The 14,308-nt window shown below is 42.0% G+C and overlaps 1 protein-coding gene across 2 annotated transcripts; it reads left to right on the top strand.

Moving 5' to 3' along the window:
- Positions 1 to 2,912: 2,912 nt before the first annotated feature.
- Positions 2,913 to 14,127, top strand: LOC105030327 (protein FAM53C). 2 transcript variants are annotated; one of them, XM_010904135.4, is made up of 5 exons: positions 2,926 to 3,014; positions 6,495 to 6,745; positions 9,666 to 9,726; positions 9,811 to 10,610; positions 13,165 to 14,127. In XM_010904135.4, the coding sequence occupies exons 2-5, from the start codon at positions 6,665 to 6,667 to the stop codon at positions 13,417 to 13,419; spliced, it is 1,197 nt and encodes a 398-aa protein (XP_010902437.2). In that variant the 5' UTR covers positions 2,926 to 3,014; positions 6,495 to 6,664; the 3' UTR covers positions 13,420 to 14,127. The 2 variants fall into 2 exon arrangements, with proteins under 2 accessions (XP_010902436.2, XP_010902437.2); XM_010904134.4 differs by lacking the exon at positions 6,495 to 6,745 and having other exon boundaries at positions 2,913 to 3,014.
- The last annotated feature ends 181 nt before the right edge of the window (positions 14,128 to 14,308 follow it).

The raw sequence follows: 14,308 nt of genomic DNA, 5'->3' as shown, positions 1-14,308 counted from the left end.
GTATGAGTGGAGGTAAACTTAAGAAACGTAGTCACAATTATCAGTGGAGTCTAGCGCCTGGTGAAACGTGTAATGCTGTGGTTAAAGACAGTGCCTCTCATGTGGAAGATTTAAGTTTGAATCTATTGAGAGCAACAACATTTATTAATTATTTCTGGTTGATTCCACGATTCTCTCGTCTTTTCACTTCATGAAATAGTTAGTTATCGTCGACTTTATTGATAGTTACTGTATAAATATCATTCACGAATTAAAGAAAAAAGTATGTTGTTTTGCCATGAAAGTGAAAAAAAATACATTCTTATGCCATGAAATGAAATTGCTTTGGCAGACTCGCTTGCAATTGCTAAATTCTTATGACTATTCCAGTAAGTTAGTAGATACCGGTAAAGCTGGCTAACGCTGTTAAAACGGCCAGTGGCAAACGACATACATAGACGTTATTTGGGGTGGAGGTAAATATAGTAAGAAATGTTAGTCAGTTCAACTGTATCAATGGTATTCACGAATGGCCAATTAACTATTAAAACGGCCAGTGGCAAAAAATGATTGGTTCAGGATAGAGACAATACTGACACCCAGCAAATTCTCTGTGATGTAGTGGTTAACTACAATGCCTTTTACGTGGGTGTCCCGGTTTCGAATCTTGAGATGGCAATTCTATTGCGGGCCGGCTGAACTAGGCTTGCCTGGTTTCTTGTTCAGGGAGTCTTCCAGTTGCATTACATGTATTTGACCAACAGATGTTGCCAGGGTGCGGTGTTTCGAAACAGTGAATCCTTTTTGGATGCAATTGTTTCAGTTGGCGCAAATTTCGAAAAGCTTAGTTTCCAGTATCACTGTTTTCAAATGAGCCTCACTCCAGAAATACGGAATAAAGTAATTAACCCTTCAGCTCTTCTTCTGGGGAGTTAAATTGGCGGTTGGCAACCAACTTTTACCGCCACCAGCTGGATTGGAATGTGGACCAGAGACAGAAGGTCTACATCCTACCCATTGATATAGGCAAAAACGATATCACCTAAAGATTTATTCACCAGCTTGCTTAAACTTGCTTCTTAAACACCATAAAAAACACCATCATCCTTTTCCCTCCCAATCCCACAACTCTTGACCACTGATTTATCCACACCTTTGCTTCTGCCTTACTAATTGTCAATTCAGATTCAGCATAATTATCTTTGAGATCCCGCTTGATGAGAACATCTGTCTCCTCAATAACCTCCCACATGGGCTGGTAACCAGAGAACATCACAAACATCCTAACTTGTCTCATACTGAAACGGCAGCGGAAGATCTCATATAAAACATATTGTCTGCTCTGTGTTTCCCAGGAGTCAGAGTACATGACTACCCTGTTTGGCCTCACCTCCTCCACAGCCCAATAACTGGCCAGCAATTTATTTGTATACATGGATAAACTATCTGATGATCTTTTGCCACTGCCATACTGCATGTACTCCCTCCTCTCTAGCTCTTGTCCTCTCAAGCAAACCCTATATACTATTGGCCGGTGGGATAACAGGAAGAACAATAAATGTGCTAAACCTTTTCCCAAAAAAGCCCCATCCATCTTGAAAATCCATTGCCGATCAAACCTAAACTGCAAGACATATTTCCATAACCCAGTGCTGACCATAACATTGTCCATGATTAACTTAGTGCAACTGTACATTTTTATGCAAAAGAGACATTCCTCTTCTTCTTTAATTATTATATGGCAGTTGGCAACCGTTTCATGTTTACCAATTAGTTTCAATGTATTATTAAGCATTGTATGTCCCATTGTCATCCTTGTAATTATGTTCTTCTCTTTGCTGGCTTGAAAGCCTCCCTTTTCCCACTTTTCCTTGGATCCTAAACAAGTGTATTCCCTTATCATTCCTGTTCCACATCTTTTACCACTTTTCCAAAGCTGTTCTCATTGGAACATCCATGTCTGACCATGTTTTAAAGACTATATGGCCAAGCCATCCACCTCCTCATTTCCTTGCACTCCCACATGAGCTGGTACCCATAGGAACCTCACCATTTCCCCTATATGTCCTGTCCTATAATGATACTGGTAAACCTCAATTAAAATATATTGTCTAATTTGAGGAAGAGACATTAATCATTTCAGTCCGTTTCAGTCAATACATGCAGGGAAATATAATGCTTCCGCTCAACAGACGGTCGACCATATGCTTTCATGTTGTTATATGCAGCGTCATGTGGTTGCTAAGCTAATTAAAACTTTGTTTACAGCGCTTGCCGATTCCGAACTGTGGTACAAAAAACAAGATTAATATCTGGGATCTCGAAAAGTATGTATAATAATGTCCTTCGTCTTCACCTTACTCTTGCTCATTTTGGGATTCTTAGTGCTTAATGTAATCTCCTTGGCCCAGACATTACCCTTAATGCACCGCGGGCGTTATTACGATTCCGTTCTTCCCAAATGTGGGCTATCTCTTCTGAAACTTTAAGAAATAGCTTATGTACATTTTCAACTATGTAAGGGTCGAATGTATAGTTTGACCCTTACGTTTTCTTTCCATTGCAGACGCGTACTTGATTATTGTTTTCAAAGTTCATAATAAGAAATTGTAAAACGACAATACCCAGAGTTCCCAAAACTTTTTTTTTTAGCTGTGCACCCGAATTTCCCCCCAAAACGTATAAAGCAAAATACACTTTGCTGACATTAACACGGGAAAATAGATTTACGCTTTGATCCATATTTTTTTTATTAGAGAAAGTGTGTCTGGTTTTTCAGATCAGCCCCGCACATCCCGGGTTATAGTTACTTTTAGTAGAATGCAGAGGATTTTTTCATGAATCAGAAACAGAACATTTGTGAGAGAGGGAGATCAACTGATAGCTTGATTTATAGATGTTTTGTAATGAAGAAACGTGTATTGATATGTTTTAACCACCCCTTTTAAATGGTTCCTTCCGATGGCTATATATTCAATGAGAGGCCTTCGCCTTTCCCGTGCTGCTTTCGGTTGCTAAGGAGACACGGTGTGCAGGTAAATTCATCTTCATGATAGAGCTAGCAGGCTAGCTGCCTTACGAAGCATAATCTGGGTATGCTGTCAAACAATCCAACATACATATATGATACCGTTATGCCACGTAGTTAAGTGGTTTCATGTACTTCAACTATTAAATGTGTTAAGTTATGCCTGACAACATAGCCGAGTTAGTACGCTAAGCTAACTTTGATTGTTTAGCTAGCGGCTAACCGTTATTGATTGCTGTACAGTGCAGTATACAGTACACTAACAAATTGTAAAATAATACCAGATTGAGTGGTTAGGGTGGACCATTCTCACTGACTGTTGCTTGTAGATTGCAAGTAACTCCACAGGGTAAGCTCGCTAACTAACTAGATGGCTGTCATAGACTGATAGTTACGTCCGCTAATGTTACATGGACGGCTGATGTCGGCCAAATAATGAATAACAACTAGCTACCCAGCTAGCTTATGCCTGTGTTGTGATAAAGGGACATGCTTGTGATAAGAGTCCAAGCAATAAAACATTAATGGATAGTCTATGTAATAGATGATTTGCGATAAAAACGTTCAACGCATACCTACTGTATTTTGCCAACACTGTCTGGCTAAATACACTAGGTAGCCATAGTATTAATGTACTGTAGTTTGCCAACTGTGACGTTGACTCACTTGGATAGCGTAACGTTTGCCAGATGCTTTTTCGAACCAACATTATTAGGTAGATGATTACCTTAACCATCACCACAGTACTTGTAGTATGTTCAAGTTAGTTTGCTAGCAAGATGACCTATCCGTGAATTGCGACTAGTGTACTGTTTAACTCCGGGTAGATAAACGATTGAGAATTCTGACCCGCTAAGTCAGTCTGGCTAGTCTGTCTACTAGGCACTGTTATTGATTTGATACTTTCATTGCTTTGTTAATATCGCAAAATAGTAAACGTGGTGTTTCTATACAGGTTGGGCCTATGTGTAGTTAGGGATTGCACAAACTATACGAGCTTGACAATGAGTGGCCTGTCTTTTTTTAACCCCAACGGTCTACATCAACCTAATTGCCATGCATGTCTGTCATTACCTTTGTAACAGCTTAGGCTTAAAGTTTTTGTTAATAATTCTTCACCCATAAACTCATTAAATTAATAACCTACTTACACAAACTCAGGCAAATGCTGGGATGCATTTTTTGCTTCACTGCATGCATTTTAGATAGATGATGAAAGGCAGCTAAAACGATATTTTCATTTCATAAGTTGGTACAACTGCTAGTCGGGTAGCCTAGCGATTAGAATGTCACACCATTAGCTTAAAGGCTACTAGATTTCATTCCTGGGCCATAAAGTGTAACATTTGTTCTCTACTAGAGCAAAGCCAGCAACCTAATTCCTCACCGGATGTTGCTTTAAATTAGATCGTGTTGGTCTCCTTACCTGATGAAATAAGAGTAAACGATGATGATGATGATGATGATGAAGAATCATAAAACGGATGCTACCACACTTCCTCAATCTTCCTGTGTTAGTTAATCGTGACCCTGACCCCCTTGTTGTCTCGATATTGCTGTTAAGATGTATTAAACACTGGTTTTTCTTCCAGCAAATATGCCTTTATTATGTTAATGGTTTAGATATTCTGTGACCCGCATTCAAACTGGGGAAACTGATTTATGATAATCAGTAACAAACACATGAGATCAATTTCTAAATTTAGTTTTGTAATACTATTATGACAACCGCCCAGAGTTGTTGAAAGTAGTATTTCCTTGCATTTTAGGAGCTGGCCATTACACCCCACCCCCACAGAAAATGTGCCTACTGGCAATTGTGCTAACTGTAGTTAACCCAGAACTAAAGTATTGTGTAATTGGTCAGATGGTTCGATTGAGTTCTAGGTCCAAATGCTCTAAAAGTTGCGATTCATTCTGGTACGAAAACTTACAACCTCTCTTCATGAACCAAATCTCCCCTTCTGAAACCTAAAGTTGCTAGCACCTGTGAGTTGAGGATTTGTTGAAGGCACTGAATCTAATGCTGCTTATCTCAAGCAATCCATTTTCATGGCTGATATAGGTTACCAGCAATGCTTACGTATGGTTTTGTTTTAACATACACTACCTTCAACATTCATGACACTCCACTCAGACATGATGTTATCCATCAGTTTGACTCTGCGTAATATATACATTTAGTGCATTTCATTGAGTTTAAGGGCTAACCCCACCCCTACCTTGCCACATGGAAACCCTTAGGCCGCATTTTCCTGAAAACATAAAACAACAATGACTGTTAGGATTGGGAAAACTCCCCAGAGTTCCCTAAACCCGGAAGATGTTTTTCTGTCGTCTTCATTGGAATGACTGCATGTTGGAATTTTCTGATCAAGACTTTAGTTTTGTAGTGGCCCTTTTGGTTTCGTTTTGGTTTGCACATTGGTGTTCACAATAAATATCCAGGTCAGTACGAAGGTTAAACTTGATAGCAAAGAGTATTCTATCAAGGCCAGTCCTGTTTGATTTAGGCTTTATTTGTCCCCATTGGGTGTGTCTTCTTTCAGTAACTGTTCCATCTGTTTAAAAGCTGAGTAAGTCTTGGAATTTGCATTATTCATAGTGCTGAATGTGGTTTTGTGAACTAAATTAACGGACACCTTGTTTCGCCTATGTTTAATTTGATGTATTTTGTGCCTGGTGCCTAGTGGAGGGCAGGTTCTTTGTGGCCATGTCATATTATGTTTCTTTGAGTCCTGTTGTCTACTTTTATTTTCTATCAGAGCTGGCATGGTTTGTTTTTGACCCCTCTCCCCTCCATTTTCCACATTTCCCCCATCCTCCCAGGCTTTTCCTCCTTCCTTCTTTCCTCCCCCTCCATTCTTGTCATTACTGACCTCTACAAGGGCCACACTCATTAACTACTGAGCTATAATGTAGTTCTCTTACACTAAAAACAATCTGTGCACCTTATTCACAGTTTGTTTGCTTATATTGTTTGTCTGAATAACTTTCATGTCTCTGAGCTAGTCTGGAAGTGGCTACCCTCAGCCTGTATCTGATATAGCTGTGTGATCTGAAGTCCAAACACAATCATTAGGCGTTGACTCTTCCTCCTTTTGAGTTTTCTTGAATAGCTATAAACATTGATGTGTGTTATTGCTATGCAACATATTTTTAGGATGATCTGTATCAGTGAGTTTTGCAAGCTTGTGTTTCTTTCAAGTGAGACTTGTGTTTTGTATAAATGAATGACGTTGCCTAATCTGACCCTTAACATGCAAATGTACAAACTTTACCACACTTTTTCCTGGCATTCGGCTACCCTAAGTGCAGTGATTAATGGATGGAAATGTTTTGATTAACAATCTCGGTAGGATTTCAAAATGAGTTTTCCTGGGGAAATTGACTCAGATCACATCCCTGGCAAAGCGAGTCACGAGCCCATTGTCATTTACTTCTGTCCAGTAAGTGCTTATGCTCTGCTTTCTTTTCCTCTGTTCAGCTGGAGCGAGGATGACGACCGTGTCCCAGTGAGGTTGGACGGGTCAGTCTGGCTGGTTGAGGTGCGGAGGGGACACCACATACCTCGCCAGGAGTCTGACGGACTAACAAACACCCCCGTCCCCTTTCTGTTCTTCCTCCTCCCTTCCTCTTTCCACGGGCAAAATCGTCATGGTGACGCTCATCACAGAGCAACTCCGCAAACAGAGTCTGGAGGAACCCCCTTACCGCCGGGCTTTCTCTCTCGATGTGGTGAGCAGGCCCACCCGACTGTCAGGCTGTGGGGCTTCTGGCTGATTAACTGGCAGGGTTGGAGTTAGTAGTTGTATGCGTAGGGTAGAAAAGGCAAATCACAGTGAAAGTTTAACCTGTAGGTTCTTGCTTGACAACGCTAGAAAAAATGGCAAGTGATAGAATATTACAGAATGCTCCTTCATAAATGATTGCTGGGGACTATACTGTGATGGCTTTTTAAGATCTTTATTGCGTTTGTACAAATTGGGCAACTGAAATGATAAGGTCCTAATCTAACTATGCCTCTTTTGGTCGCAGATGCGTTGAGGAAGTGGCTAATGGCAAAGGTCGGGCAATGCAGAATAGCTTTCCAGTGTGTGCAGAATTTAATTGTGGACAGCCGCAATTAACGTTGTTTTCCACCAAACTTATCGTTTAGTTATGTCTGAGGGACACTTCAGGAAGGACTCGATACGATACTGAAACATGGAGGAGGCTACACTGGTGGAAAGTTGCGTGCAGCTAGTCTGTCAACTACATGTCACTGCATTGGAGCACTCCCAAGTAACCTGACTGAGTACGTGTTGAACATAGATGATTGATTTTTTATTTTTTTTGCTAGGCAGCAATTCTTGCTGTCAATGAGTAACTAGTGAACTCACCTGTTAAAATGAGGGTAATTCATTTTTTTTTTAAATGGGGATGAGGGCCAAGGTTAACAGCCATATGTGATTCAGCTGGAGGTCCTTTTGTTAAGTGGCGCTGTCAAACTTTTTAGATAAAGATTATTAGCATCGTCTTCTGTTAATCACTTAATTAGAATGTGCTTTGCTTTGGCTACAGAAATGGCTAAATATTGGCAGTTACTTTTTAAATGGGTTTCATGAATTGCTGCAGACCAGAAATATTTCTGTCAAGAGTTGATATGCAGGAAGTTATCATCACAGCTTTTGCTCGCACAGGTTTTTTTAATCAGCCCCAGCCAATTTCAGGGCAGTTGTAACTAGCGATCTTTTCAAAAGTTGTTTTGGCATGTAAACATGGTATTCACATGGCAGATCATTAGAACTCCTCATCCGGCACTAGTGGGGTGCACTAAATATAACGTTTTTATGAAGCGATGTGTGGATGAGAACTTGTTAAAAGCACAGATGTTCACAATGTTCTCCCATCTTCAAGAGTCAGGTAACCTACGTGGTGGATGGTTTTGAGGTTCCAACCTAATTTTTTTTAAATTCATCGCTCGTGTTAACTTTCACTGGCCCAGTGGAACGTCTACGCCCCCTTTTCACATTGTCTTGTCCCAAGTTGAGACAGTTTTATGCATTTCATTTAGGAATTGTTTAGTGTTGGATACACTCATTACACAATTAAGGTTTTATTGTAAAATAAAAATTGCATATTAAAAATACAAATCTCTAGTGTATTTTGGCTGTGTGCTTTGGGTTGTCATGGTGCAAGGTGAACTTCTGTCATATTTTCAGCTTTCTTGCAGAGGGAAGCAGGTTTTACTCAAGGACTTGCTACATACACGTTTCCCTTTTATCTGGAGTAAGAAATGGAGAAGTAGAAACATCCCCATAGCAGGATGCTGCCTCCACCAGGCTTCACCGTAGGGTTGGTGTTCTTTGGGTGATATTTGGTTTGCGCAGAAGTTCAATTGTCAACACTTCATGTGTCTTTCTGATGGGGGTGGGGCAGAATTTCTTGCTTAACTACCAGTACCAGGCAGAGTTTTGGAATATTGAAATGTAGTACTTGAATTGTTATCACATGTACACTAGTCTTTGCCAAAAAGGCCTGTAATGCTGTGTTTCTGATTGTGTATTATAAGTACATTAAAGTATGAAGTGGGTCCATTTGAACACATACATGTGTTTATTAATATACAATAAATTCTGTGTTTTAGTATTTAGTGTGCTAAACTTTGTATTTTGGCTTGGAGAGGATTACTCCCTGGTTCGTTGTATTAATATTACTTTAATTGTTCCTATATTTCTTTGGCAGTTCCCTCATTTGGCCTCTGTTGTCATTGTTGTTCTGCCCAGTGAACAATACACTCCAGCAGTGGCCTTGTCCCCACATCTAGCAGTGTCTTTTATGCATCACTCATCACCTGCAAATTAAGTGGAAGGCTGTTCTATTCATATAGTAATGGGTTGGTTCTGTAATTATGATCTAGATTACCATGTTTTGGGGGGGATTATCTTTGGAAAACGACTGGTTGTTGAATAAGGAAATTAACTGATCATGACACATGGTGTATGGGAAATGTATGAAACTTTTCTTGGAATTGGGGAATTGATTGGCTTGTTCATCTTGGGTGAGATGCCAGATAAGGTCATCCAGGAAAGAGCCTGTTGCTAAAAACAAAGGGTGGATAAGGCTTTGAGCACTCGAATAGTATTTATCATCTTTGTTTGCTTCTCTGACATATTTTAAGAAACTCACTGAAACAATATGTGCTGAACCACTCTGTGCTAAAATGGCCCACCTGTCTCTGCAAAATGCAGCGTTTGGCAAATCTGCCATTGGCGCTATTTCTGCCCTTTCAATTTAATCTTTTTCTTTACGCATGGGTATAATTCAACTAATGCCTATACATAATGTGGATTATCATCAGTACAAATTGTACTGGTGTTGTCCAATTACATGTAAAACAAGAATGCACTACTGAACAACAATGAAATCAAAACATTAGTTTCCTCAGACTTTACGTCACGTAAAAAAAAAAGAAAATAATCCCAACTGCTGTTTATAGGCTGCTTTAGACAGCGGGCGCATTGCTCTGTTTGTTTCAGTGGGGGTACAATCCTTACAGACCGCCAACTTGACTGTCTGGCTTTTGAGAGACCGACTTCCTTCTAATGCGCAGGCTGCCTGACTTCCCTGTCAAAACGGAATCCTGTTGTCATTTTAAATCCCCTCTTCATTTCAGTCAATGCCTGAAGTGGGTTCCAGCCCCCCGTTGTGTTGGAGTGGGTATGGGTTAACTCCAGGTAAGGGCCTCGATCAACGGTCACAGACAGTCACTCATTAATGAACCTTCGTTGAGTCATAACTGGTCTGTTTCATTTTCATAGAGAGCAGTTGGTCTGTGTTCCCATCCTCCAAGAACCACCTGCAGGATGCCTCCTTCCTGGGCCCCCTGGGAACACCTCTCCCTCTTCCCAGTACCTCTTTGACAGACCTGTCCCTTCAGAGCTCCCCGCCGCCTCCGCCACCTCCCCCAAAACGCCACTGCCGCTCCCTGTCTGTCCCCGAGGACCTGTCCCGCTGCCGCACTCCCTGGCGCCCCAGCGCCTCCAAAATCTGGACCCCCGTTAAACGGCGTTGCCACAGTGGAGGGGGTGTGTCTGGCCCGGGGATTGGCTCGGTCGGTTCGGTACCGCTCCTAGGTCTCAGCTCCTCGCTCACCTCCTCGCTGCGTTCCTCCTCCAGCCCTACGTTCTTCAGCCTTGCCCTGTCCCCTGACTCCCCTCTTCCCTGGAGCTTTCCCTTGGACCAGGCCGACACCCCCAGGGTGTGCTGCTCTGGTTTCTTTCCCACCCCTTCCTCCTGCTCCTCCTCTCCTGCGCCGTTCGGTTCCTGTCGGCCACTGCAACGACGCCGCTTCTCCCTGTCCCCGGTGCACATGCTGCCCCCCCGGCCCTCTCCGGCCCCAGTCCCCCGCTACCCCGGGACGGAGACCCCGGTCCCCTCCCCCTCTCCCTCCTCTGCCTGTAGTACCCCGTCGTCCTCGAGACGCGTCCTTCCCCCGTGTCTCCCACGCTGCCACTCTCAGCCCTGTGACATGCGTAAGCCTGGCTTGAAGAGGCGTCACGAGCAGGACACGCTGCCCTATTGCGCCAGGCCTGGCTTGGACTTCAGCAAGATGACTCAGGTAAGCCCGATCGAGGTGTTGCTTATTTACTAGATGAACTTCAGAAATGTTTTAATAGTTGATGCAAAAATTCACAAACGCACAGTTTTTCCATCAATATTGTGCAAATGTTTCCTTGAGTCACACCTTTTTTAATTTGCCTCTAAGAGAAGCAGGAGGTTTAAAACGTCCCCCCACCGTCAGAGCTCCGGCTTCTCTCCCCACAGACCAGTGTTTATGTTGGGATCATTAGCAAGGAGGAGTGGGCCTCTGGCTCTTTGGTTCTGACCCCCCCCCCCCCCCCCCCCCTACAACTACTGCACTCACATTCCTGTCCCAGCCAGACCGGACCGGTTGTTTTTTTTTTTTTTTGGGTGCAGCGGTTGGTGTTGGTTTTGTACAGCCAGGACGTGGGATCTAATTCCCCTAACCATGCGTGTGTTAGGGCTGACCCTTGCATTCCTTTGTGCCATATAGTCCATGTATGCCCTGGCCATATGCCTTGCCCCTGTGGACATTCACCACCACAGTATAGCAATCTAAATTTTACCACTGGACATGGGGCACTATTGCTGACTTCCTGCTCTTAGTAGTGATGTCATCACTTCTCATTTCTCACTTTTTGTTTTTCTTTTTTCCCCCTCTTTGGTTTATTTTTATGGTCTTCTGTGTGTGGGACTGGGGGGGGGGGGTGTGACTGGCTGCTGCTGGTTCTGCAGCTGCAGTTCACTCACTGTGTGTCCTTGTGACTTGTTTTAAGATGGTGGTGGGTTATGAAATGGCTGCCTTTCTTTTGTAACCCAACCAAGGCACCGCACGAGTGTGGGTGGACTAGGGTGTCAACAGGAGCAGGGTGGGGTAATGGGCATTTCATATACGGTCAAATATACGTATGAATTTTGTTGAGTGGTCCCATTTGGACGTATGCATTGGTCTAGCTTCTTTATATACATAGAGCCTGTGTGCCTTTAGGAAAAAAATAAATGTTTACATGCATTTGTATGTAGATGCACAATGACAGCTATTTGAGCAACATATTAAAAATAGAATTCTTTATTTCTTGATGTGACTGCATTTTTGTTACATGTGTTCAACCACATATGCAGGGAAAATGGGTGAACTGTACTGTGATGGAAAAAAATGCACAAAGCTGTTGACTGTTTCAGATTGGACTGAGCTACAACCCTGGTTCCTTAAAGGTTGGGACGCTGTGTAAACTGTAAAGAAAAATAGCATGCAAATACTATATTTCATAGAAAAAGTGCAAAGACAACATATTGAATGTTGAAACTGAGATGAAACTTCAGAAGTTAGGACCAGGGAGGAGTTCAACACTGAAAGACTGTGCAGGAAAATAATGCAGCAATTTAAGAATAAAGTTTCTCAATGTAGAATTGCAAAGAGTTTGGGTACATAATATCATTATATATATATATATATATATATATCACAGAGATTTCTCTGTACGCAAGGGACAAGGCTGAAAACTGTTATTGGATGGCTGTGATCTTTGGCCCCTCAGGCAGCACTGCATTAAAAACAGACATGATTCTGTAGTAGGAATCACTGAATGGGTTCAGGAGCATTTTTAAATACCCTTGTCTGTGAACACAAATGCCAGTTAAAACTCTATCATGCAAAGAAAAGACCATATATGAACAAGATCCAGAAATGCTGCCACCTCGGGGCTGAGCTCATTTTGGATGGACTGAGACGAAGTGGAAAACTCTCCTGTGGTCTGAGGATTCAAAATTATTTTTGGGAATAATAATCCTCCGGACTAAAGAGGAGCAGGATCGTCCAGCTTATCAGCGCACGGTTCAAAAGCCAGCATCCGTGATGGTATGGGGGTGTATTAGTGCACATGGCACGGGTGACGTGCACATCTGTGAGGGCATCATTAATGCTGAACAATATATACAGGTTTTGGGGCAGAATATGCTGCCATGCGGATGTCTTTTTACGAGAAGGCCATGCTTCTTTTCAGTAAGACAATGCCAAACCACATTCTGGATGTATTACAACAATATGGCTCTGTAGTAAGAGTCTGGGTGCTAAACTGGCCTGCCTGCAGTCCAGACCTGTCACCCAGTGAAAACATTTGGCAAATTATGAAACACAAATACAACAAAGGAGACCCCGAACTGTTGAGCAGCTGCAATCCTATATCAAGCAAGAATAGGAAAACATTTCACTTTCAAAGCAACAGCAATTAGTCTCATTACCCAAATGCTTAGAGACTTGTTAAATTAAGAGGTGATTCAACACAGTTGTAAACATGCTCCTGTCCCAATTTTTTTTCTTTATTTTTTTTTTTTTTAAATGTGTTGCTGGCATCAAATTCAAAATGGGCATGTATTTTTCAAAAACATCAGCATTCCTCAGTTACCAGATTTTATGTTGTCTTTGTATAGTTTTCAGTTAAATATATCGATTTAATGATTTGGACCTCATTGAATTCGGTTTTTCTTTGCATTTTACGCAACATCCAAACTTTTTGGTGAACAGGATTGGGTTTGTGGATCGAATATGTTCTTGGAAATTTCAAAGGAGTTTATTTTTCACATTTGTGTAGATTGGCAGTGGGGAGCCCCTGGTGTGTGCAACAGCTGTCTGCATGAGTCTGGAACCTGGTCCGGGGGACTTCAGAGGATCTTTCTGCCAGGGAGACCTCCTGGGAAGAACCAGCATTGGACCACTGAGTGAAAGTGAAGAGGAAGAGGAGGAGGAGGAGGAAGAAAACAATACGGGTGTGTTAGAGGCTGGACAGCAGAGTGTGTTTGAAAGAGACTGCACAGAACTGGACTTGAACCTCATTGAGGAGAATTGAAAGAGTACCCTGTGATTGGCTGCATTCATCTTCATACACACACACACTCCCCTGGCTGAGACTTCAGGATCCTGCTGCCTTCCTAGGGTCAGACCAGGGGCCCTTCATATCACTGGCTGACTGTAGAATAACAAAGATCAATATTGTCATTATTGTAATGCTAGGGCAATTTTGACAGGCTCTCATTCAGTATTTCAGGTTGATTAATGTTTATAATCAGTAAGACAATTGAGATGGCTGATAATGATTCATAACAAGCGCTTTTTAATCTATGTAGTTGGTAATGTACAACTACAATTATAACATTATAATGCAGATTGGTTGTGATGGATGCTTCTGTCAGCAAAATACATTCCAGAACGTATAGCCAGGTGAGTTGAAGTCCTCTCTGTAAATGTACACAAGCAGAAGCCTGCATGGGTGTGGTTCTACTTCCCTCCCTGATGTGGTTACTTTGGCCCCGTGGAAGATTCACACACTTAAAGGGAAATGAGAGGGCCCATTTTCTTTGCACATAGCAGGCTTTAGCTGAGTTCATTCGTTCTCCAACGCAGTTATTCACTGATGAATTCAATATTGTGCATTAATCATGCCTTAAGCTGAGTGTAAGTTGTTGCTGTTCTACTGGTTTTTGTTAATGACATCCAGCTGTTTTCTTGGTCTCCTGTAGAAATGGAACCTACATAATAAATTCTGTAGTCTCTCCTTTGACTAGTTCTGTGTCCCACTAATGAACAGATCACTCTTGCACTGTAATAGGGTTTGAGCAATTGACTATGTTGCAGTTGGATCCTATTGGGCACAATGTAATGTACTGTACAGTGGTCACATGTGGAAACCATTTTGTGTGAGTGTGTGTGTATATATGTGAGAAGAAACCAGTAGCGAT

Source organism: Esox lucius, chromosome 4 (assembly GCF_011004845.1).
Source record: "Esox lucius isolate fEsoLuc1 chromosome 4, fEsoLuc1.pri, whole genome shotgun sequence".
Taxonomy (NCBI): domain Eukaryota; kingdom Metazoa; phylum Chordata; class Actinopteri; order Esociformes; family Esocidae; genus Esox; species Esox lucius.
The sequence above is the reverse complement of the archived record's forward strand: the minus strand, read 5'-3'. Positions and strand labels throughout refer to the sequence as shown.